Source organism: Apis cerana, linkage group LG4 (assembly GCF_029169275.1).
Source record: "Apis cerana isolate GH-2021 linkage group LG4, AcerK_1.0, whole genome shotgun sequence".
Lineage (NCBI taxonomy): Eukaryota > Metazoa > Arthropoda > Insecta > Hymenoptera > Apidae > Apis > Apis cerana.
Window position 1 is genome coordinate 12,816,635 of NC_083855.1, and position 25,386 is coordinate 12,842,020.

At 47.1% G+C, this 25,386-nt stretch overlaps 1 protein-coding gene across 19 annotated transcripts in view; it reads right to left on the reverse strand.

The window, feature by feature from the left end:
- Nucleotides 1–25,386, reverse strand: part of LOC108000823 (protein turtle) — a 100,592-nt gene that overhangs the window by 16,547 nt on the left and 58,659 nt on the right. For 7 of the 19 annotated variants that reach the window (XM_062074514.1, XM_062074518.1, XM_062074507.1 and 4 more), the window contains 11 exons: nt 21,437–21,569; nt 19,931–20,080; nt 19,318–19,625; nt 17,274–17,407; nt 8,265–8,490; nt 6,540–6,863; nt 3,487–3,774; nt 3,009–3,418; nt 2,570–2,841; nt 1,703–1,875; nt 230–310 (listed from right to left, as the gene is read on the reverse strand). In XM_062074514.1, the coding sequence (XP_061930498.1) occupies nt 230–310; nt 1,703–1,875; nt 2,570–2,841; nt 3,009–3,418; nt 3,487–3,774; nt 6,540–6,863; nt 8,265–8,490; nt 17,274–17,407; nt 19,318–19,625; nt 19,931–20,061 (2,347 nt within the window). In that variant the 5' untranslated portion in view covers nt 20,062–20,080; nt 21,437–21,569. Of the gene's footprint in view, nt 1–229; nt 311–1,463; nt 1,533–1,702; nt 1,876–2,569; nt 2,842–3,008; nt 3,419–3,486; nt 3,775–6,539; nt 6,864–8,264; nt 8,491–17,236; nt 17,408–19,317; nt 19,626–19,930; nt 20,081–21,436; nt 21,602–25,386 lie in introns of those variants that run through there. The other 12 variants (XM_062074523.1, XM_062074521.1, XM_062074524.1 and 9 more) reach the window with 11 other exon arrangements.

The following is a 25,386-nucleotide window of genomic DNA, read 5'->3' on the forward strand; positions in this document are numbered from 1 at the left end:
GTGCGATGTTTGAACGCTTGGACACGAGGGAAGGGGAAACGAGGAAATAATCGATAAAGAACGAAAGAAATAAACACAACGTTAGAAAAGAACAAAATACGATCTTATATACATATATATGTATTAATAATCAATCACTTACATAAACTGAAAGAAAATCATAGAATTGAAGAGTAGAGGAAGAGAGACAAGAGTAAAAAAATAAAAAGAAACGAAAAGAAACTGATACCTTTCGGGCGCATGATTGGCGGGAACACTGGGTTGCCGGTGGAATCGGTCGGTAATATGAGTGTATTATGATCTAAGATGTCTGAAACGAAAGGAAAGAAAACGGTGAAAAATCAGAGCCGAGGACGAGACGACGTTGGTCGGCTAGGGTGACTGATCGTGCCTTAATAATGAGTGGCGGAGAGCAGGGAGGAGGAAAAAGATCCTCGTGAATCCGATCCACCGGAATTCTCGTTAAGCTGGCTTTAATCGCGTTACTCGAGGCGGGCTAACGAGTTTCGAGACCGCTGATGCGTAGACAGCGACGGATAGGAGGGGGGAGACGGAAAAAGGCAGAAATTGAAGCGCGGGGAAAGAAAGTGCGCGGATGGATGGATGGATGGATGGATGGATGGGTGTGTGTATGTACATATCTATCTAGATTCTCGTGGCACGGGAGGAAATTCGTTGGACGAAATACCGGTTGTTCGCGACTTATTATCGGTCATTTCTGATCTCTACGCGACGCGTTATTAACATGGAAATGGTGTAAAAGCGAACGAATCCGAGTTTCACGCGGTATTACCAACCCAAAATGTACACGACGAAACAAAAATTTCAGGACAGAGAGAAAGAGAGAGGAAAGGAAAAAAAAAGGAGGAGATTAAAGTTCTTCTCTTTTTAGAGATAGGATAAAAATCTGTACAAGTTGGAAAAATCAAGGTGCACCGTGTGTACAAATGGAAACCAATGACCCGGCAGATTCGAGAGAAGGAAATAAAAGCGGAAACAGAATGAACGGCTCGATGAGTTTTCCGATACGATAAGTCGCGACGGAAATCTTCTTTCCCTTCCTTCTTGCCTCTCCTTTCGACGCGGTCTTCCTTTGCCTTCCGTAACTTTTTCGCGAAATTCCGCGCAGAATCGGTATTTTCCGACCTACGAGCCAACCAACCTCCGTAAAGATCGGTCGCCGAGAAGAGGTGAGGGAGGAGGGGGGCAAAGGCATCTTTGCGAAACCGTTCGACCGAGGATTCTTTGTTGTTGGCTCGGCCGTTTTCAGAGAGACAAAGAGAGAAAGAAAGAAAGAAAGAAAGAAAGAAGGGAGAGGAGTTGGAATCGGACGATTTTATGCTCGATCGCGTTCAAATACAACGCGGGCTCTCGTTCGAACGCTGTCCGTTCTCGCGGATATCGATTAAATTATTATCGAATACGCGCTACGATTCGAAACGAGAGGGGTATTACAATCTTACCGCTTTCATCCGTGGCTGCAGCTTGGCCGGCGCTCGACGATGGGGTCGCTGAATGCGTCAGTGCCACGTCTTCGTGAGTGAAGCGATTGAAAAGAGAAGGAAACGTTTTGCACAGGATACGATTTGTTAGTCGGTTAACGGTCGGGTCGTTAGTCGCAACGATTGCAGCGAAACGGAGGATTCCGGAACTAACGAAATTGCAACGGCACGTTTTACGCGAAAGTTGAAAGGTCGTTTACCAAGGGTCCTGATGGTGATGAGTTTGCTCAACATTCCATCGCCCAGAGCGTTCTTCCCTATCACTTGGAACTCGTACAGCGTTCCTGGTGTCAGACTGTTGATCGTCACCGTTGTGCTTCCCGACGGAGTTACCGGAATCATCTTCCATTCCGACGTACCCGATTCTCTGTACCTGCGTAAAATGGAAATATATATCAGAAGATGGAAATAGTCAGAAGATAGAATCGGTTGAGGCTTTAAAGGATTTTTTACACAAGGTTAGCTGCGCAACGTTTATTACGAGTTTTCTCCCAAATATCGTGCTTTATATTACGTCCAAAGTCAAAACGGAGAATACTATTCGCACTTATAGTTCACTGGTGGAAACAAGTCTCGTGGAAGAAACGCAGCGTCCGATTGGTTAATTTGAGAGGAAACGCCTATTTTCACACGCATTTTTGTTTCTATCATTTGTACTTATCACGTATACAACGATACATATCTAAACTCTCGATGCATCAGCTTAGGCTCATAATTTGTAACAATAATTTAATAATATAGTACAAGAATAAGTTAGACATACTAGTAAGCTTGGAAAATATTTCAGTTTTCAGTCTTGATTATCCTAACGCAACTTCGTAACTAAATAAAAATAATGTTTACGATTTTGAACACATTCGAATTATAGGTCTTCCACTGCTACGTAGCGTGTGATGTCGGGATCGTCAACAAAGCGTCTGAGGTGGGGATAGGCGGTCCTAGCGGAGGACCCCTCTTGCCCCTGTGCCGTCCCGCGAGACTTTTTTTTCTAGTAGTGAACAGTAGAAACTTGAAACTCGATACATTCCACTGGACGAAACTGCGACGAGAGCAGCAGGCTCACTCACCAGATGGTATAGTCTTGTTTATAATCAGGCCCTCCAGAGTATCCCGGCAGCCAAGTCAACGTGACCGAGAACTCGGTCGCAGTACCGGTTACGTTGTACGGAGCGTGGGGTTGGGTGCCTTCGACGATCAATTGCGTGGAGGCCGATATGGTGGCAACCTCGTTGGACGCCACGCACTGGTAGAAGCCGAAATCCGAGCGGCGAAGGCTTTCGATCGTCAAATTCCCGCCGACGGTCTTGGCCCGATTTCGTTGGATGGACGCGCCATCCCTCTGCGCAATCAAATAACGCGATGCCAAGCGACTTAAGCGACTGACGAGGCGGAGATAAAAAGAAAAAGGAAAGAGAATCGGAATCGCGGAGTTTTTCTCTCGAGTTTCTCGGGAGAGAAAGGCGGGAACGGTCGAAAGGAAGGAAAAGGACTCGTCTTTCAGCATACCCTGTGCCACTGTATCGTGGGTTTCTGCGTGCCCTCCGCTTCTTGAGCGTCGCAGTGCATCTCCACCGTTTCGCCCACCTTTTTCTGATAGATCGGCTCCGGCTCGAGAGTGAACACAGGCGGATTTCGCACAAGCACCTCCATCGGTCCGGAACTTCCTTGCGTGCCGTGCGCGTTATAAGGCGTGCAGGTATACCGGCCCTGATGATTCTCATTGACTCGTGTAAAAAGCAGGGAGCCATTGTTCATCACAACGATATCCTTCGTTTGATAAGGTTCGAGCAATCGTTTGTCCTTCGTCCACGTCACGTATTGAAGGGTGGGATTCGCTTTTATGTAACAATGTACCACACCGGCCAACCGAAACGGTAGATACTGCACCGTGGGAGTGAACGTCACTTTTGCCGGATCTGCAAATTCAACCGATTATTATCGTTATACTTTCTTTTACGCTCGCTGTACGTTAAATACAACTCACATTCCACGTTCAGGTAAGCGCTAGCGCTTTGCGGATCACCGATGCCGTTCGTCACTTCGCAAAGGTATTGGCCAGAATCGTCAGCGCTCACGGGATTGATCACCAGGCTACCGTCCGATTTGATCGTCACCCTCGTGTCCAGCTCCGAGAGTTCCGTAACCGGTGAACCCTCGCGGAACCAACGTACGGTCACGTTACCGGGAAGAGCTTTAGCCTCGCAGTTAAATTGCACCTTTTCCCCTTCCAATTTGGTTTGGTTCATCGGCGGCACGGTGATCACTGCTCCACCTGTAACGACGATACGAAGGATAATGGCCGATTTCTGCCATCTTGTCAACGTCACTCTCGTTCACTCTCTCTCTCTCTCTCGTTTGGACGACGATAGCGGAAATACGGCGGCCAACCAATATCCTGGCCGAAACGAACAGGAGGCCAGAAGCTTTTAACTCGGCCAGACGCGGAAACGCGTCGCGAAACGAGATTTCATCGTTCGGTTGCTCTCGTGTCGGCAGTCCGCGCGAGACCACGTCGATAAGTAAACAAATGGAAAGGGAGACAGATGTTCTCCATTTAGCAATCCCGATAAATGGAACGGCTCTATAATGGATCGAATTGTTACTTTAGAAACGTGTCGCCTAGCGAGAGAAAGAAGAGCCGCGACAGATCCGCGTATGTACGAGGTAAAAGCAATAGTCGTAGTCCAATCGTAAGATTGACATCAAAAGGTGATTGTATATTTTTATACATCGTCTGTTTTTATATATCGCGCGTATATTTTTATGTTTTTCGATATATGTATATATATTCTTGCATGATGTATGAAAATATAAACGGATATGTTTTTATGCATTTTATATCTCGAATATATTTTTGTATTTCCAGCTAATGTATTTGTACGTGTGTTGCTGCATAATACGCGAGCGTAATACGTAAATACGTAAAAAGTAAATACAAATGAAGTAAATATAACTCTAGTTAAAATTAAAATGATTGAAAAATGTTATAAAAGATAAATTTTATAACATTTTAACATTTTTTAAATGTCTTCTCTCGGATCCTACAAAAATATCCTATAAAATCGCAAGATTGGTTAACAATTTTTATTTTCCCGTTACAAAATCGTAAATTCAAACCTGCCGCAAACTTTTTATCAGGAGAATATGTGTGACAAAGGATGAAATTTTCGATTAAGAAAAGAAGAGACGACATAAGGATGACGTACGTGTTTCATAATTTTGTCCTTCAATTTCCGAATACACGTTCAAAAGCACGATCCGTACATCCGACAAAGAACGAGGAAACCATCGACGGGAATTAATTCGGCAACACATTCCTTCTTTTCGATTCTTCGTTTCCGCACGGTTTACATCGCAAAGTTGAACGACGGTTGAAAGTCAACGGTTGTTCGATTGGATCTCGATGGTGGCGCCGCGCACGGGCGTTTGTCGAGCGTCGATGCTTCGAAACAATGAAACGTGGTACGGTCGAATCGACCTCGCTGGAAACCGCAACCACGGGCGTGAAAAGATAGATAGCTCGCGCTACGCTAGAATTTCGCTACGTTGAAAACGCGGCGAGTTAAGTTGGAGGAACAAAGCGAAGAGTCCGCCGATAAACGACGACGATGAAATTTAACGAAATCCGGACGCGCGTGGATTGGCAACGCGATGAATTTAGAAGCGGACGCTCGATAAATATTCACAAGCCAGATTTCAAACTTTTCACCCGCGAGAGTAATGAATCTGAGAATACCGGAGGTGTAAAGTCGAAACCACGATCGATGCAGCGCCACGTAGATATATTATATAGGTTTAAGACGAACAAAGGCTGGCAAACTGTTTTGTTTTATTAAGATGCAAAATCGTGGATGTGTCGGTGTGTTAGTGTTTTCATTGATGCGAGAAGGAAGAGAGAGAGAGAGAGAGAGAGGGAGGAAGGGAAAAAGAGAAAGAGAACGTCACGGCGGATGAATTTGGGAGCAGGGAAGGTCGGTAAATATTCAAAGCTCGGATTCAAAAGTTTGACGGGAACGGGCGGAGCAAAGTTCGGTTGGGCTCGAGGATCCTCCGCATTAATGGCACAGTCTGTCAACGGTGTTTTATACGAGAGCCTATGTCTACTTTGCATACACGATTCGGACGTTCGTTCGTTCGTTCGTGACTGCACGCCACGACTCGACGATTTATTAGTCCACAAACTTTCCACCGAACTTTCCTCCTCCTCCTTCTTACTCTATCTTTACGAATCTTTTTTTTCTTTTTTCGAGCGCTCGTGTCGGATCGAAGTCGATCTTCGGATCTCGGTTACGAAGAGGATGAAGAGAATCGGTTAAGGGAGAAAGATTTCGGCGCGATGACGAAGATGAACGTTCCCGTAACGAAGCGTAGAAATCTGCGATACAGGAAGGGAAAGGGGAGACGCGGGTAGGCGCTCGAGACAAATCGCTTTTTAACTCGTCGACCCGCCGCGAACAACATCCTAATTGGTTTCAACAAGCAAATTTCATCATCGACGAACGAGATCTCGATCATCGAAAATCGAGAATGGAGGAAAGACGGGAAGGGAGGAATTTTTCTTTCTTCCTTTCTTCTCTGTAGCCACGCAGATCGTTACTCCTTCGAGATAATAAGACGGAATTTCGGTTAATCGAAATACCCGCCCGGAATGGAAGAAATTCTGAAGGAAAAAACTTCTTGTCGTTCCCGGAACGAGGATTGGGGAGGGGTAAAAACAAGGCGGTATCCGGTTTGGTGCGGATCGATGGACGAGGTTTCGATCACCGGCGAATCGGCCGAACAAAAACCGAGCTGGTTGCATCGAGCGACGCGGTTATCGGAATTTCATTATCGGAGCTCGACCGATTACCGCCTACCAGCGAAAATACTCCGATAACTTGTAATAACAAGCCGCTTCGATAATTGTCCTACCGATCCGACCTATATTAATTATCGGCACGTGGAAAATTCCGGATCATAAAATTGACGGGACGTGGTAAAAAGAAGAAAAAGGAAGAGGGGAGAGGAGGTTTGGAGAGCGCGATTGCCTGTACTCACCAGCGATTATGACGCGGGCCGTGTGACTGATTTGACCCTCTCCGTTCCGAGCGATGCACGTGTAATCCCCGATGTCCTCGCTCTTGATGGTCGAGATCCTGAGCTCGGTGCCGTCGTTGAATATTCCTATGGTCGACGAGGGCTCGACCGGATTCGCGTCCTTGTACCAAAGAATCTCGGGTGTCGGCGTGCCCTCCGCCTGGCAGTTCAATATTATCGCATCGCCCACGTTCACGTAGATCATCTCCTCCGGCGTGATGCTAAACTTTGGCGGCGCTACGAAAACCAACCAATCGTTTTTATCCTCCCTCGACACTCTTGGAACTGGAAGCAGATCGCGAGCGAAAAAAAGTGGAACGTGATTTTTCCGTGCGCGGAGTCGCCCGATCGTAAGTGCGGGTTCAGACTCGCGATTCGTTCTTGTCGATCGTCGAGTCGAAAGATGGAAACGCGATTGATCCTTCAAGTTTTATCCTCGACGCGCAACTCTCGTAGAGCGAGAGTAAGAAAGAAAGAAAGAAAGAAAGAAAGGAAGGAAGGAAGGAAGAGAGCAGCCAGCCAAGTGGATATTGCGAACGCATTCCTGTCCTTGTTTCTTCGATAAGAATCGACAATCGGAAGGACACGTCGAAGGAAAAAGGAGTTTGGAGGAGAAAAACGAAAGGAGGGGAGGATAGTTTAGAAGCGCGAAGACGAGTAAACGATTCGAAAAGTACAAAGAGTAGCGTTTTTGGTCGAGTGGTTCTTCTCTGTTTGACGCCGTTGGCAAATCCTTAGTCGTCGCAATCGGTCTCCATCGTCATCCTCCTCGTGCGACGACGTGGTCGAGTGTAGCCGTGGGCTCCGTGTACACGAACGGAAAGACAGAGAGAGAGAGAAAACAAGGGAAGAAGGGAACGTCGTAAGAGATACGAGGAGAGGAGGAGGAAGAGTACCTAAACGCATCTGTTCCCCGCGGCTATCCCTCCTCCGTCGTTTATGGCGGTAAGTTTTCCTTTCTACCATTTTTCTTCCGTCCCAGCATTCCTGTCCGTCCGGTTCAGTGCACCCTGGCGTAAAACTTTATTTATTCACGCGAAACCAAAGAATCGAATTGAATCGCGATAGCGAACACCGTTACTTTCCGTCCCATTTTTTCCCCTCCCTCCTCTCCTCGTCTTTCCCCCTCTCTTACGACGCTTATCTTATCTCTCTATCTCTTTTCCTCTCCAGCTCCACTCGCGACGGAACGAGACGAGCGTCGGTCGATGGTTCGACGGTAGGAAAATTGGCTGACCGTTGGAAAGGGAGGGGATGGATAGTGGCCAATGAAAGTACTCGTCGCGGTCGTAAAATCTTCTTAAGCGCGAGATAATATATTAACGAGAGCGGTCGGAGCTAGAAGCGATGTAAAAAAAACTTGGCCGTGCTCGGTTAAAAACTTTCCACTTAAATTGCACTCCCCGAAGAAACTCGTTCCATTATCGCGCTTAAATCGAGTCTTTTTCCCCCCTCTTCCTCTTTCTCCTCCCCCCCTAATTTAATCGATCGCTGATCTTTCTTTTTCTCCCTTCTTCTTTTCCTCTTCGTCGATCGATCCTCCCCGAACAATCGAATTCTCGAAGGAATTCGTTCGACGAGAACGGGACGAAGCGTTTGCACTTTCGACGGGACGATCGGTGGTCAACGAAGTCGAGAAGCGACAGGTTTTTCGATCGGTTCCTCCTGAGAGGAAAGAGTACTCACCGTGGACGTCCAGGTGGAACCAGGTGCCGTTCTTGTTGGGCGACCTGTTGAGGAAGACGACCTTGCACTCGTACCATCCTTGATCGCTCTCGCGGATGTCGGTCAGGTTGAGGCTCGCCCCGCCGTAAGGTGAGTTCGGGCTCACCCTCGAGACTCGACCTTCGTAACCCTCGCCACTGTGGGTCGGATACGAGTCGTACCATATGTATATCGGTATCTCCTGCCCCTTGCACCAACACAAACACGCAACATAAACGAGGGATCGTCGTGGAAAAAAGAGAATAAAACGCGCTGGTCACATACTGGTGCGAGACACTGCTTTCGGACACGGGAAGAAGGAGGAGGAGAAGAAGAAGAAGAAGAAGAAGAAGAAAGGTGTGGCGTTGAAAAGAGAGGGGAGAAGGGATAGAGAAACGTGAATCTGCTCGCACCAGCTGCCGATTAATGAACAATGAGAACGAATGAGAACGAAAGAGACAGAGGATGCAGAGCGTGTGCGGAAACGATTCGAGCCGAACTCCACGGATATGTTGAACGATCCTCTTAGATTTTTCGCATTCAGCGGTTCGTCCGTTGCGCTCGGCTCGAATTCGTCGTATTCCATGCAAGTCTCTACCGGCAAGCAGCGAGGAATCGGTATGGCGCGCGATGAGAGAAGAATGAATCCAAAGAGCGTGCGCGTGGATAGAAGAGAGCGAAAGCGGGCGCCACGAAACTTTTACGTCACGTGCAAAGATAACGGGAGAATACTGTTCGATCGTCCTCGATCGAGGATCGACGAGGTAAAAGTGTAGCTATGGACATGCTGCGACTAACGGACGTTTTTCTTTTTCATCGAAACGATACGGTGGTTGCTCGTCCACAATCAATGAAAATCGCGATTTTCCAAATGCGCTCACTCAAAATTTCGAATAAACTTTCGAAATTGTTAAAATAAACGTTTAATCATTCCTATTACAATTGATCCCGCTTTTCGAATAAGTTGCAGCGATAAATAAATAAATCGGAGCAACTTTATCCGTGAACTCGATTTGAATTTCGCAACGAGGCGATACGCGCCGTTTCATCGATAAAAAGTTGACGAATGCTCTCGATACTCGGGGATCGAGGGAAGAAAGCGGTCGAGAGGCGCGAGAAATCGGTCGCGGTGCCCCCTGACTCGTGGAATCGAGCCAGGTTCTATCGGGGAAAAAGGGGGAGGGAAGGCAAGAAGAGGGGAGAGACTAAGACGAAGACTGAGAAGGAGAAGAAGAAAAAGAAGGAGCGAAAAAAACGCGGGGTGACGATCGTACGTTGGCCATTGACTGCCCCAGTTGATGCTTTCTATTTCGAGCTGGCCTACTTGCGTCGGCGTCGCAGTCATCGTGCTTGCGAACCACGCTGATTTCAATATTATTCTCCCTCGAGCCACGGAAAGAGAGAAAGAGAGAGAGAGAGCTCGTTCGATATTGCGATTTCGTGGCAAGTTGTCGCGCTCCACCGCTCCCTACAGCTCCGAAACAGACAATGAGCGAACGCGTTCCCGCGTCCCAAACGTCCCGAACGAAAAAAAAATAAAACAATTGGTTCTTCTTCCAGCCTAAAAATTCCCAACCCTTCGAAGATCGCGAAACGAGTTGAATCTAACTTATTTATTTCCTCTCCTCCTCTTCCATTCCACCTTTTCCAAAAGAAACGAATATCGAATATACACGTCTGGGAGGGGGAAAAATACAGCTTTATTCGCAACGTGGAGTCGTGGAACGGTTTCGCACGAGCTGTCGCGACGCGTATCTGGGTCAGGTGTGTTTGCCTTATTTTACCCCGTCGAGAAAGGTTCTCCGTAGTCACTGGCCACCTTCTCGACGACTTCTTTCGATTCGCGTGACGATTTTGCGCGGATAACGCGAAATCAATCAGATTTCGAGTCCATTCTGAATTATTACAGAAACGGGGCTAATCCCTTAATGAATACAATCTCGATCGCTCTGAGCTGTAATTTTACTTTCTCGAAACCGTGATATACTTTTCGACCATCGTTAGAACCGTAATATTGTCTGATGGAGAAATAAAGAGGAGTATCGCAAAATCGATACCGATACTCTTACTAATTCGAAGAAATCCAGCACGAAGACCGTCTCCGCTCGAGTTGAAGGGTTAATAAAATCCTCCGCGGAGAAACGTCAACGGATCTCGTGGATTCTCGTTTTCCCCCGGAGATGGAGCTAAAACTCGTGGCTAACCATCGAACGACGACGTCAACGAAGCGTGAGAGAGTTTCCGGGACGGTATCCTCCCGACGTTTATTCCTCCGTGTCCTTTCTTCCGTCCGGCTTGCTCCGCAGCGAATTTAAACGCGAATCGTTCACGGGACGGTGGCCAATTTACAGCAGCAGGGTGTAATCTCCTCGTCGCCAAGTTGAGAGATCGAGAAACGTTAAACGACTGGAGGAAGCGTTGTTTCCACTTGTCTCTCTTTTCGAATTCTTCGAGACATCGAGCGGAGGCGACAAGCGGGATACTTTTATCTAATGTAAAACTCGAGTAGGAAAATCGATCGTCGAGTTACTCAGAGAGTTTCCTCGTTCTCTTTTATAGGAACAGGAGGAGGAGGAGGAGGAGGGAAAAATTGAAAATCGAGTGGTTCTCTTCTTCTTTTTTTACACTTTGGCGAAACAAAGAGAAAGGGGCAACCGGTGGGAAAGTAATCCAAAGAGACACTCTTTCCTTTGATTCCTCCGGTTTTCGTTTCGGAAAGTTTCGCTCGAAGAACGATTCTCTCTTATCTCGTGAATCTTTGTGGCTTACGAAACTTGACGATTCTCCTCCTTTCTAGTTTCGAGGGAGGGAGAGTCGTAAAACCGATAATCGCGGAGCAATTGTATTTTCTACCCGTGTTTTCACCGTGTTCACGGAATCTCTGCTATATATTTGCTTGAACGCGAGATAACCGTCCCGCTAATAACCGGGCCGGAGTTGTGGAAAACTTATCGCTGTTCCGTTGGAGGACAATTAACTCCGACACCCCCTCGAGAAGTATCTTGGAATTGGCCCTGGATGGTGTACAAGGGAAATCGATGTAACGAAACGACAATGGCCGAGAGAACTCGACCTCCCCTTTCCATTCACGGTTCCCTTTAATCGCCGTTCAAACTCTTTCGGCTCGAATCGGTTCGATAATCATTTGCCCACGCGACACCACCAACTTTTACTTTTATTTACTTTGCTTTACACAAGTTGTTTTTTACTTTGGCGAGGAAAGATTTGGGGAAAATTTGGGAGATTATTGCGCTGTGACTGATTCAATTCCTTCGAGTTAGCGTTCCATCCCCTTTTCAAATTTTTAGCGCACCTATTTTGTTTTCTTTATTTATTCTTAAAAAGGGGGAGGAATCATGGTCAACTGGAATTTCGATGTCAAACGAGAATTCGCGTTCGATCCCTTTTCAAAGTTTTAATAAATCTATAAGTTTCTTCACCGAGAATTATTTATTCTTAAAAAGGGGCCAATTCGAATTTTGATATTCAATGATGAAAACGATCTCTTTTCAAATTTTTAGCACTATCTACTAGCTTCTTCATCGAAAATTATTTATTTTTAAAAAGGGAGGAATCATGGCCAACTCGAATTTCGGTATCCAATGACGAGAGTTCGCGTCCCATTCCCTTTTAAAATTTTTTGCACATCTATTATCTACCAGTTTCTTTATTGAGAATTATTTATTCTTAAAAAAAGGGAGGAATCATGATCAACTGGAATTTCGATATCGAACAAGAATTCGCGTTCTATCCTCTTTTCAAATTTTTAACACTATCTAGCTTTTTCACGAGAATTATTCATTCCTAAAAAAAGAGAGGTTCTTGACAAATTCGAATTTCGGTATCCAACGACAAGAATTCGCGTCCCTTTTTAAAATTTTTTGCACATCTATTATCTACCAGTTTCTTTATTGAGAATTATTTATTCTTAAAAAAAGGGAGGAATCATGATCAACTGGAATTTCGATATCAAACAAGAATTCGATATCCCCTTTCAAATTTTTAGCACTATCTAGCTTTTTCACGAGAATTATTTATTCTTAAAAAAGAGAGGTTCTTGAAATTCGAGTTTCGGTATCCAACGACGAGAATTCGCGTCCCATTCCCTTTTAAAATTTTTTGCACATCTATTATCTACCAGTTTCTTTATTGAGAATTATTTATTCTTAAAAAAAGGGAGGAATCATGATCAACTGGAATTTCGATATCAAACAAGAATTCGATATCCCCTTTCAAATTTTTAGCACTATCTAGAGAAATTCGAGTTTCGGTATCCAACGACGAGAATTCGCGTTCGATCCCCTTTTCAAATTTTTAGCACTATCTAGCTTTTTCACAAGAATTATTCATTCCTAAAGAAGACAGGTTCTCGACAAATTCGAATTTCGGTATCCAACGACGAGAATTCGCGTCCCCTTTTAAAATTTTTAGCGCACCTACTAGCTTCCTCGACGAGAACTATTCGTTCTTAAAGAGAGAGGATCCTGGAATTTCGATTCGAAGCGGGAGAAGGAGGTCGAACAAGGTTTCGCTAATTATCTCGTTAGGGGTGGCTCGTCTCGAGGATGGCATTAATAACTGGAAGAATGGGAGAAAAGGGGAGAAGGCGAAGCCGCCAATTAGCGAATATAACGAGGCCCCCGAAACCCGGCGTGCGAACGCAGCTCAGGAACGAATAACAGGTAGATGGATGGCGCAACCTGAAATCCACACACGTGGAATCAAGCGTGGGGGTTAACCCTGACACGGTTCGGCGCTTCGGCCTCCTCCCCCTCCTCCGTTTCCGCTCTGCATTATGCATGCAGACCTCCTAACCTCGTACTCCTAACACTTCCACCATCCCATCCCCTCCACCTCTTTCCTTCTCTCCTTCTCGTTCGTCGATCAATCCGAAGAAGAAATGGCGATAATCGGAAGTCAGCGACGTTCGGACAGAAAAAGGAGGAGAAGGTGGAAAGGGACGAGGAATGGCGGCCGCAACCTCCGCGCTTTGGGGGCTGGTTTATGTAACGTAAAGTCAGCCACGGGGGGAGCGGTGCTGTCCTATTTTTAAACCTAACTACGGGTTAACCGGCTAACGTTCGATCGATAACGCGGCGTTTCTCGAATCGTCGCGTTCACCGAAAACTCGATCTCTTGCGAAAAATCGAGACCGCGCGAGCCGTTAATCGAAGAGCAAATTTTCCACGATACGTTCTTTCGATCCGCTTTAATTTTTCCTTTTTCGGGAAGGAAAAGAAACACATTTTCCCCGCTAATCGCGGAATTACACGGAGGAGGAACGCGCGGCACTGCGGTACATTCGAAGCGTAAAATTGGTTGTTCGGTTGTTGTTTCGAATTCGCCGAGTCGATTCGGCCAACCCGCTGCGAATTCTCTCTCTCTTTTTTCTCGTTCCTCTGGAAAAAAGAAAGAAAGAAAGAAAGAAAAACACGCGATTTTTAAACGCAACGCCGAAAGCAAGAGATGAAATTGCGCTAGCACGTTTTCGAGGGGTAGCCTGCCTAATTAATAATTCTCTTTCGAAACAGCAACCGTTCCCCGGTTCAGAAAAATAACAGCGCAGGATTTTACGTTTCTCTTGTTTACGCGATCGGGGAAATAATTAGGTAATTTCTTTTTTTTCAATTCAACGGGAAGAGGAACGTCGTCGTGGAGAAAAATATTCGAGAGGGAAGCTGGCAGGCTGGGGCCAAGTTTCGCAAACTTGGAGAGGAGCAGGGATCGGTTTTCCCGTGGGGATGAACGTCTTCCCGAGTGGAAACGCGGAGAAATTGAATTGCAACGAGAGAGAGAGAGAGGAGGGGGTTGCATCTCTCCTTTTCTCGAGACGCATACGCGTGCCGCTTCTCCTCCCAGTTCTCCTCCACTGTCTCCGTTCGTTTCTCGTCGCCGGCACGCTCCTCCTCTCCACCTCGTCGCCTTCTCTCGACCCCTTTCGGGAGAGAAGAGTGCAAGAAAAAACTCGCCTCGTTACCCTCGCTCCGCTGCACCCATCCCTCCGGCGTTTATTTTCTTCTTCTTCTTCTTCTTCTTTCGCTCTTCCACTCCACGCGAGCCAAAAACTTTCTCCCCCTTTTTCTCTGTTTGGAGAACGTAACGATTCTGTTCTTCGAGTAACGTTTACTCCAACGTTTGCAGTTTTATAAATGGACTCGTCGTTGAGAGATTTCCACGGAGATAAGCGGCGAAACACGGCCCAGAAAGGGATCGAACGATCCGTCTGGGCCGTCGTCCGGATATAAACTCTAAAAGTGGTTCGAGTAACGTGTATCGATTGGATGAAAAAGTTAATTTTCGAGGAATGCAATGTGTAACAACTATAACTCATTTTTAAGCGTTTATAGATTGAAACGTATACAGAATCGATCGATAATCGGTCACGTTTCGATAAACGTTCCGTAAATTTATCAAGGAGCTTTTTCTTTTAAATTAAAGTCAAGTAATTACTCGGTATTTTATTTTTATTCCTTTCGAGCAATCGGTTCCAGTGTCCCCTTTTCCCCATTTTAATAATTTTCAATCTCGTCGTTACTTCGTCAAGTTATCATCGTTTGGCGCATTTCTTTTTCTCCTGTTTATTTCAACGAGACGAAAGTAATTTTGTCCAGCTCCTGTTCCTCCACTGCGATTCTTTCTTGCCATCTCTCTCTCCCTCTCTCCTCTCTATCCCCGTCGTTTCTCGAGGAGACGAGAAAGAGGGAAATTCGTGGAAACGCTCCACTCGACAACCTTCCCTCGCCTCCCTTTCATCCAGCATCAACCGGAATACCGAGAGAATCGGCAAAGAGCGAATAGAAGGCGCAACACGCGTACGTGGTTGCACGATCGCGAGCCACGATCTCTGCGTCCTTTTAACGACTCCACGCACCGTAACCCCTCCCCTTCCCCTTTGTTTCGAAACAAGCGCGCTCCAACTTTTGGTCACGAATCACGAGAGGGGTTCGCATCGAGAGAGAGAGAGAAGAGAAATTAGCGTGTCAGCCGCAGATTTATATCCAGCTCGCGTAAAAAAAAAAAAAGTAGGAAACAAGACTCCCCCATTTCGAATTTCCAATTCGCCCCTACCCGCGATACTTTTCGCCCCCTCGCTCGTTAATTAGTCGCGACGAATCGGCCGCGACTCCCTCGAGCTCGCCTCTCGAGCTCACCCTTTCGAAAGCTTTCGAATTTATTTTATTTATTCGAACGGCCAGCGCCCCAATCATCGTCGTATTGTCGATCGATCCCGTTAATTAATTACACGGAGGATGGACGCGCAGGGTTTGCCCCCTGTCAATATTGAATCGAGGGTTAATGCGTTTCTCTAAACCGTCCGGTAATCGAGCCGGGTTAATAATCGTCCGTTCTCCCTTCTGCCCGAGAGTCTGAGAGAAAGGAGAAGAGGGTCTCTCTCCAGAGAAACAACAGGCGGGGGAGAGACAAGTTTCTAGGCGGAAAATACTACGGCATGCAAGGTGTGCTCAGCAACCTGCCTCGCCCCGTTCAGTTATCGTTTCTCTTTTTCCAACGAGGATGCTAGAATTCGTTCCTGCGGCACGTTTATCAGATAACGAGGTCATGCATCGCGCGCGAGCCTTCTTCGAAGAGGAAGGGAGGCCCGCTCGCGGTTCCTCGCGGTTCTCCATGCAAAAGCACCAGATGTTAGAGAGACAGAGACGTGAACTTTTCCCCATTTCCCCGCCTTCGAGAGGAGGAAGGGGGGGAGTCGCATCGCCCCCCTTGTCGTCTACCTCTACCAGCTCGAAATCGAGTGTGGGAGGAGAGGGGGGCGTAATGCGGTATTTTCGGTGAGAGATCGGAAGAGATTGACGGTGAGAGCGAAGAGAGAGAGAGAGAGAGAGAGAAGAGTTGGAAAGGGGAGGTTTCTCTTTCTCTCTCGAAACGGCGCAATCAACTGTTTCGGCGCGATCGACTCGAAAAGATGGATCGTTTGGAGACGCGCGCCTCGACGCTCCAATCGTATCGCGGATGATTGACGGGATTGGAAGTGCGAATAATGAGAGAGAGAGAGAGAGATATGTACGTAGTGGGATACGTTATAGGTGGTTGAGAGAACGGATGTGGTCGAATGAATTGGTCGTTATTAATTATTGTTGTCGTTGTTGTTATAGTTGTAGCTGTAGTTGTAGTTGTTGTAGTTGTTGTTGTTGTTCTCGTCGTCGAATTTCGACGTCGTAGAAAAACGTTCTCTGCCCTCTCCAGTCCGGATCAGATATACACATAATATAGTATATCGAGTGAAAAGAAAAATATAATAATAATGTCATATCGAACGTAATATACAATATATACGAGAAAAGAAGGAACGTTGTATATATATATATATTTAAAATCGAAAATACCACTACTTTGAGCGGGTATCCCGATCGAGTTGGGAACGAGAGGCGCGTCCCGTTCGCCGTCGTTCGAAATGCCAAAATCGGGGAATACCAACGCGAACGGAACGAAAAGAAAAACAGGAGAAAAACGTAAGCGTAATTAAACGATATATGTATATATATGTATGTATATTTATATATATATACGTAAGACAATTCAAAATAATCATCGACAATCACTGCGATATGCTGCAAGATACGTAATGTGTGCTCACGGGGCCCCACTTCCCGTCGCCGTCTCCCGTTTCTTCTATCACCGCGCTCCACGCGACAAAGCGGCGACAGCGCTCCTCCCTCCGCGCTCCTCCGCTTCCCCGTCCTTTCGACGCGAGGGAGGGGAGAAAGAAAGCGAGCCTCGACAAAGTTTGGACGGCTACGGCGGACGACGATCGCGGAGGAGGCGCGACAAGAAGAGCGCGGAAGAAAAATCGATGATGAGTCGAAGTGAGAGGAGGAATGCGAGAACGAGAGACGCGCGAGAGGTGCGGGAGAATCGTAGAGGCGAGGCGGTGATGGCGGAACGCGGGGAGTATCGGTGGCGAGCGTCGAGTGGGGCCCACGTATTTAACTCACGGATATAGAGAGCAGAGGGTATCGTCCGATATCGTACCGCATCTCCTACCTTCTTCTCCCATTGGAGAACGTAGGGCACTGGGTGCTCACCGGGGAACTCTACGTGACAGTTGAAGACAACGCTCTCCCCGAGGATCGCCGTAATGTGCACCGCGTCCTGGTTGCACAGACCTGAAACATATTTCCATTTCCAACATCTTTTATTTCGCCGACCAATCTTTCAACCACGCGCGTTTCGCTTCGATCGAAACCCACCTTCGCGCCTTATCCTATCGCACATCGATGCGTGCATCGACGATAAACGAAAGGAGAAAGGATCTTCGACGCAAACGAGAAAAGGAGCGTATCGATCGATCGAAAGAGTCCTTTCCACGCGGGACAAGGGGAAACGCACGGGAAGGTGGTCGAAACAGCGAAACGAGAACTCGCGAGAGAGAGGGCGCTGGAAGCAATGGATTCGAATATCCGCCGCGCATCCATCTCCTCCCTCTCTCTTCGCGCGTAACGAGATACGTCGCCGCTCTCGTCGGACCCGCTCTCGTCCTAAAATTCTCAGTCACCGGCGAACCGTGAAACGAGAGGAGGATCCATTCGATCGCAAGCCAACACGTATCGCGAGTTAATCGCGCGACGACGACGTCGTCAGTTGGGATGACGCGGAAGAAGCAATTAACCGCGGGTTAACGAGCATTCTCCCGGAGACTAACTTTCGCTTCCAGTATATATATATATATATATATAGATTTTAATTATTTAGCGTAATTGGACGGTGTTCTCGGTTAAGCGGGGTATATATATATATATATATATATATATCGGGCAAGTGGGTGAACGGCCTCAGCTTTGACCCAGCAGCGTGGGGGTTTATCGGGCAGCGAAATTGTCGAGCGGAGGGAGAGAGAGACAGAGAGGCGGCACGAAACCGCGGCCCAACTTTTTTTTTCCAACCAGGCTGCTGGATCGATCGCGCGCTCGTCTTTCGTCTCCGCGTGGAACGGACCTTTAGGCACAAGGGCAACGTACCCTCGATGAAGAGGAGGAGGAGGAGGAGGAAGAAGAGAAGACAGCGGCACGAGTTTCGTCGCTCGCCATCTGGGCCGGGTTCGGAAAGCGCGATCGTTGGCGAGCGGATGCCTCGAAGCAACGCGTAATTTATAGCGACCATATGCCGTGCCCCGACCTCCCCCAGAATCCCGGCAATCTCGAGGAGGAATTTAATCGCCATCGAAACGCCGCGGCTTCCTCCTCCAACCGAGATCCCCGCTTTTCCGAATTTTTTCCCCGACGAGCTCGATTTATATAAACAAACCCGGTGAAAATGAACATTGAATGACATTGGGACGAACCAGAAATTCTTAACACCACTCGTTATTTAGCAAAGATTCGAACCGTTCGTGTAGACTGGCCTGAGGGAAATTTTAGAATTGGGAAATAAAGAAATTAAGTTGGAACGACTTTACCAAACTTTCTCTTAAACCTCATTACTCCTGTTTAGAAAATTGATTCTCCGAAAAATCTCACTCCGAGCCTCGCTTCGGAAGATCGATTCGAATCCAATTGATTCAGATTCTCGATTCAAACGTTTATCCCCGTGGAAAGAAGATGGAGCTTTGATCGCATCGATTCGTAACGTTCCCATACGCGCGTCATTAGCAGGATGCGAGTTTTCCAGGACCAGAGTTTTTAATGAAATTGTTTTCGCCGATGAAACTAACGAGCGTCGAAAGGGGGATGGGGGTGGTGTTCGCGAATTAAAAAAAAAGGAGGAGGGGAAACAACGTTTGGAACGAGCACGCATTGTTGCCTTTTTATTCGTTTAAATGCGACCCGATTTTTCGTATTCATCGGTCCGAAGATAGACTCTTTCTTCTCTCCTTTGCCATTTTCACATCCTCGTCTCGGCTCCTTCCATCGTGATTAGAAGAGGAAGAGGTACGGATGGAAAATCCATCCGAGAAATGGATCCACGTATCGGCCAGATTATCATTTAGCTGAGATTACAGACCCCCTTCACGTTAATCGGGGTGGAAACAAAGAGGAAGAGAGGAATAAGAAAGTTTAGATTTGGAAGAAACACGTACCTGGCGTAACGAAAAGCACGATGCCGAGGAGGAGGGTCCTCGTTGCCACGTCCGCGATCCACCGCAAATCCCCTCGACGCCATCGAAGCCGATGCCTCTTCCCGCTCCTTCCTTCCTTTCTCCCATCCTGATCCGTGCCAAAGATCCTCGGCCCGCGCGCGGAACCGATTACGCCGGATCCGCCGTTCCACCACCTCCTCCACCCTCCTTTCCCTTCTCCATCCTCCTTCCTCCCGTCCTGTCGTCTGCACGGCCGCCAACCTGTACACGTGGGCTGACCGGAGGCGAGAGTCGCTTGCAGCTCGACTCTGCCGCGAAAACCACGATCGAACAAGGGTTAGAGAATTAGAGACATCGTTTCCAAAATTATTATTTATTTCCGACGCGAGCAGGAAACGTGGGAGGAAGAGGAATAATAAATAAATTTATAAATTAATTTTAAATTAGATTAAATTTAATTTTACAAACTACTATGAATTTAATTAAAATAAAGCCTCAACTTTGTATCATTTCTATAAACGAATTTATAAATCAAAAATTTATATAGTTTAAAGAAAAACGTTATATCTTCGATATAGATTGATTTGTTAAAATTTATAAAATTATGTAATACCTTTCTTCCTGGTCATCGCGCCTTAAGGAACGAGGAGGACTCTGGGGACGACGAGTCGTGGTTCCCGAACACCTCGTGGACTCGAGCCTTCGCCGGAGGTCCGTGGCTTGCAGCCCTCCTCCGCCCCCCATACCCCCGCTCCCATAGTACCTGTAAATCAGAAAGAATTTGTCGGATCGAATGCTTCCTCTCTTCTTCGTTCGAAATTGACGATGAACACGTTCGACGAAACGAGGAATCAAACGCAAATCTCGAGGCGATTAATCAGGAAAAGAAACATGTTCGTCGAGCGGGAAAAGCAGCGGATATGTAATTGAGAATTACGCCGAGTGTCGAGTTGCGCAAAGGAGAATGCTTCGCCGAATATAATTAATAAGCATTATTGTAAAGTGGATAATAATGATTAATCGATTTAATTTTATTTGTACGATAAATATCACACAGCAATACTTTAAGAATACTTTACGAACGTGAGTTAAATTTTAGAGCGCTCGAAAGCGTCGTGTTAACAACGGGAAAAGCGAGACGGTGCTCTCCGTTTGTATTTCAATTAAATCGAATAAATTGTACCGCCTGTTCCGGCGCGCGTGTGTAACTGCACGTTTCGGCCGAGGCTACTTAATTCCATCTAATCTCCATCGCTTTTCTTCTCCTCACCATTTCGATTTCAGCCCTTTGACTCTCACAGCCACTTGGATTTTGGTATTCATTTGATTTTTTTCACAATATCGTATGATCTTGTAAAGCCAGCTTATATATCGATCAGCTTGGTTCGAGATTGATACTCGGTTGGATAATAATAAGAATGTTATTTTCAAAGTTTTGTTTCTATTCGATTCGATAGAGGGAGGGGGGAAAAAGAAGAACAATAAGTGAATGCATCTCGAGTAAAATTCGTGGTGAGTTAGCTGTTCGAGAAAATCGTCTCGAATGGTCGGCTTGCAAAATCCGACAATTTTAAAATTATTATATAAAATTACAGTTTTCGATGAGTTATATATATAAAAATTTGAAAGAATTATTGATAATAAATTTTATTTTGATAAAATAATATTGGATTTTAACAAATGATGATCGAATTCGTTAATTTTAGGTGAAATTTCGAGTTAATTTAGAATAATTACAGACCTGCGTTAAGTTGTAGTGAAAGTTCTATTTTCGATTAAGTCGGTGTTAAATCAAATCATCAACTTTGTGCATAATTTTAAAGCGCATTTTTCGTGAAAACGTGTCATTAACTTCATTCCCGAATTAGTTTTCCTGATTTTCCTATTCTACGAGTTGCAGAAAATTTTATTCAACCGGAATAACAAAACTTGATTGGTCTTTATTTCGATTAATAAAGTTTCGCTCGAGTCAGGGCGCGTTAGATTTGAATGAAATTCGAGTGAGAAACAACTTTCTTCCCAACCTGATAATTAAAAAATTAGAAAAGGAAAATAGCTGGCGTAAAAAAAGCTTGTGAAACAATTAATTCGATGGTGGAAAATGGCGCAGAACACTTACCCCTGCCGTTCCGCCACCACTACCGCTGCCCGGATCGTCCGTTCCCGGCCCCAATTTCCACGAGCCTCGCCACTTCTTCACCCGCCGCGACACCCCCACCACCTTAGCCTCCGCGGCGTGCCACTGTCATCACCTGCAAGAAAAAAGAGGAGACGAAACGCCTCCCTTTATTACACGTATTTCGGCCCAAGTGGAATTCCACGATCGCGCCCTCGATTGAAATTCCGCCCGACGCGGATCGAATCGATTAGCGAAATACGTGCTCGGATGCACCGCCGGAGACACCGAAGGGATCGGCTCGATTCCTCAGGGAAGGAGGGGGATCGAGTCGAGTCGAGTCTCGGAACAGAGGGATGATTGTCAACCGTCCCCTTTGAACCCGCCTCGATTATCAATCCCGATCGAATCGAAAATTTCACACACACAGAGAGAGAGAGAGCTTGATTGTAATCTCGTTTTCGATCGAATTCGCGATTTTCGCGCACCGATATTCTTCGTCGCTTTCGATGAACCGTTTTCACCGATCAGACGTCCTCGTCGATGATGAGGATCGGGGGAAAAGGAAGGGGAGAAGGAGGAGGAGGAACAACGGTGTCGACCACCGCGCAATTCCTACGCATCACAACTCGTGTTCCACGGTTATTAGCGCCGAGCCTCTGGGATTCCCTCTCTTCTTTCATCCTCCCCCTCCGTCGCATCGTCGATCGAAATCTCCCGGATTTATAATAGCATTTCTCTCCTCGTTTTCGTCAAACTTTTTAAAAGATTTCTCCTTCCAACTTTTATCGATTTTATATCAATATCGTTACACACGTCAGGCGTTCCGCTTGAAATGTATTCTCGACGCGTCGCAATTCGGAAAAAGAGAGAGGACGCTCGGATTCGATGAAAATTTTCCGCGACGATTGCCATTCGAAATTGCGTCCGAATGTACAAAGTTTCCCCCGTGACATCGATCCAATTACAAAATTCGCGCCACCGTCCAAATTTCCCCTTCTCAATCTGATTCGCATCACCCGCTACCTCTGCCCCCACCTTCGAGAAATTGAAACGTCGCGTACGTTTTATCGATCGCGACCGCTCTCTTCCTTCCTATCCTACGCTGGGCCACGCTATCCCAAAGAAGCTTTGATTCTTCGCGAGAGAAAAGGGAAAGGGGAGATGGTCGGTTCGAGGATCTCTGCTCGCGTCAACGTCGAGCCTTTCAGCGGCCTTTCAGCGGCCGTCCATCCGCCGCGAGATCCGTGTCCTCGCGCCGCTGTGATGAGCACGTTAATTATTACCGCCAAGGTTCCCTCGCCGAACTGCAGTGGCGATAGAATTCCACGCGTAAAAAGGAAGGAAACGAAACCGAGGTCGTCGAAAACGCTTTCGTTATTTTTATCGCGCCGATGTTTGCACTCTTTTCTTTTGGAAGAGAAAAATTTGGAACCGTACTTCGATCGAGAGTTTCTTTCCTCCGGTTGTATTCCAACTATCGCGACTGAATCACGAGGAACAAAGTCGCAGCATTTTTCGATTTTCGCGAACTCTTTCGATCGATCGACGAACGGATCGTTTCGTTCGTAACAAGAGGATTACTCGTCGAGGGAAATGAAGCTGAAGGGAAAAAGGAAGAAGTGGATTTTAAAGTGCAAAACGTTTAAGCTCTCCGCCCGAGGAAACGCCGTTCCTCCTCTTCCTCGATCAACGTCTCGATTTTTATTCCCGCGCAATTCGTCCAGAAGGACCGACCGTTCGACTCGACACGCGACGTATTTGATCCTGTTTCGCTGGATTCGCGATCGCCATTTTTATATTCGATGGAATTTCGGATACGTTCGACGCTCCTTGAAAACAGAACGAATTCTCCCTGGAACCGCTATTGTCACACTGACCTACATCCTAATCTCTGCCCCCACATTCGACACACAAATACGTGTATACGTTTCGTCGAACTATAAAAATGGCATAGTTGAAACCAGTCCCTGGTTATGGCGCGATGCACGCCACCCAGGTTCGTGGCTCGATTCCTGCCGGATAACGACGGGAAATCGTTGCCATCCTCGCGATACTTTCCTCGCGCTAAAATACCCTTTCTTCTTTCTTTCTGAACGCCGTTTCGAAGATGCAGAGGCGAGTCGATATCTCCTGCGACGAGAGAAGGGAGAGGAAAGGTGGATAGCGCGCTAATGTTCCTTCCCCGCGAGCGAGTTTAATTAAAACGATGAGAGAGAGAGAGAGAGAAAAGGAAAGAAAACGCTTTGCGTAGAAGCGCGTGGCCTCGTCGCCTGCAGTCGACCGCAAAATTGCCGGCGGAATACCGAAACGCGCGACCAGCCGAACAGGCATCCCGACGAAACGATACCCGAAATAACTGAAACTTTTGCGGTCATCCCCCGTCCACCGACCATTCCACCGTCTTCCATTCCAAACCTTGCGCGATTTCTCCCCCCTCCCCTGGTATTTCTCGCGATTCCAATCCATCGTCGGAGCTTCGTGAGATCTCGAGAGGGGTCCGATGGACCGAATGTGGAACGGATCCAAAGTCGTCTCATCAAGTTTTCACCGCACCGTTCCTGGAACCTCGTTCACTTATTCATCGGTTTCGCGACTCGGTCACAAGGTCGGTCGATATGCGCGCTCCTTTCGGATCAACCACTTTCGAGTCGAAGATCTCGAAGAGGGGCTTTTCCCTCCGAATTACTGCACTCCGTTTCGAGCGTCGCGTCAAGTCGACGTAGTGAATCGGCCATATCTCTAGCAAGGAACGGTGTCGAGAGTTTGAGCGCAGGCCATCGAGGCTGGTAAGAAAGAGAACTTACGTCTCGCTGGCCAAGTTTCGAGTAACGACGGAGAGAGAATGGACAAAGGATCCAGCTCGATTCCTCGTTGGCTGGATTTTTAATTCAACGCCGCGTTCGATCGAGTTCGAAGCACGCGCGGTCGGGTTGCGCGCGATTGAAGGTTTTATGAGAATCGATTTTCCATAAAGCGACGCGTTCCCGTTAACCCGGATAAATCTGCACGTCCACGCGCAATCGGCCTTCGATGGCGGTCTCCCCTTTCATCGCGAGAACACGCTCCAACTGAAATTTACCCCGATCGAAATTGCGACTCGGACCAAGGTTATCTCCAGAACGCGCTTCATATCTATCCACCTGGCGCATAGCGTGCGGAGGATAGGCAAAAGACCTTCAACTTTCGCCCTTACGAAACCCGGATCGAGAGGGAAGGGATCGCGTGCTTGCCAAGGAATCGGGAATACGATCTCTCGGCCGCCAATTTCGAGCCGACACTCCAGGGATAGCCTCCTCCTCGTCTCGGGGGTGGATTTCGAGGAAAGGCCACGTTTCGATCGAGGAAGAAGGATTTTTCAGAGTCGTGTCGAGACGGAAAGAAAAAAGGAAGGAAGCTCGACGAGGCAATTTCGATCGATATCAGCTCGACTCGATGTATTCGCGCGTACGGAGAGAGAAGGTTACGACTCTTTCGGGAGAAATACTTGGCGAGCGTACATAATTAAAAATTCGTCGGCGTAACAAATCGCCATTACAAATTTAGGGAAATTGTCCAAGAGGGACAGCATCTCGCGAATAAGCCTCGTAAAGATGGGACGGTGGGCGCAAATTAGATAGGAAATTGATAGCCGGCGAGTTTGCGAGGGATGGGGCGAGGTTTTGCGCGTGGTTGCCTCGATCCAGCGAACCGTGAACGCGCCGTTCCTGCGTTTCCTGCCTCGATACATCAAAGGAGCGATGAAATCAAGCGAGCTATTCCGCAACATCGACCCGATCGATCCGCTTCCGCTCTCGATCACGCCTTCTCCCCTTTAATCCCTGGAAAACTTTCCAAGGAAGAAGCAGCGACTCGCCGTCGAGTCAAGGCCGATCGAGGAAACGGCGATCGAATTGGATCGAGGGGAGGGGATTTCGTCCGCCGACCCTTAAACCCGAAACCGGAACCTTAAC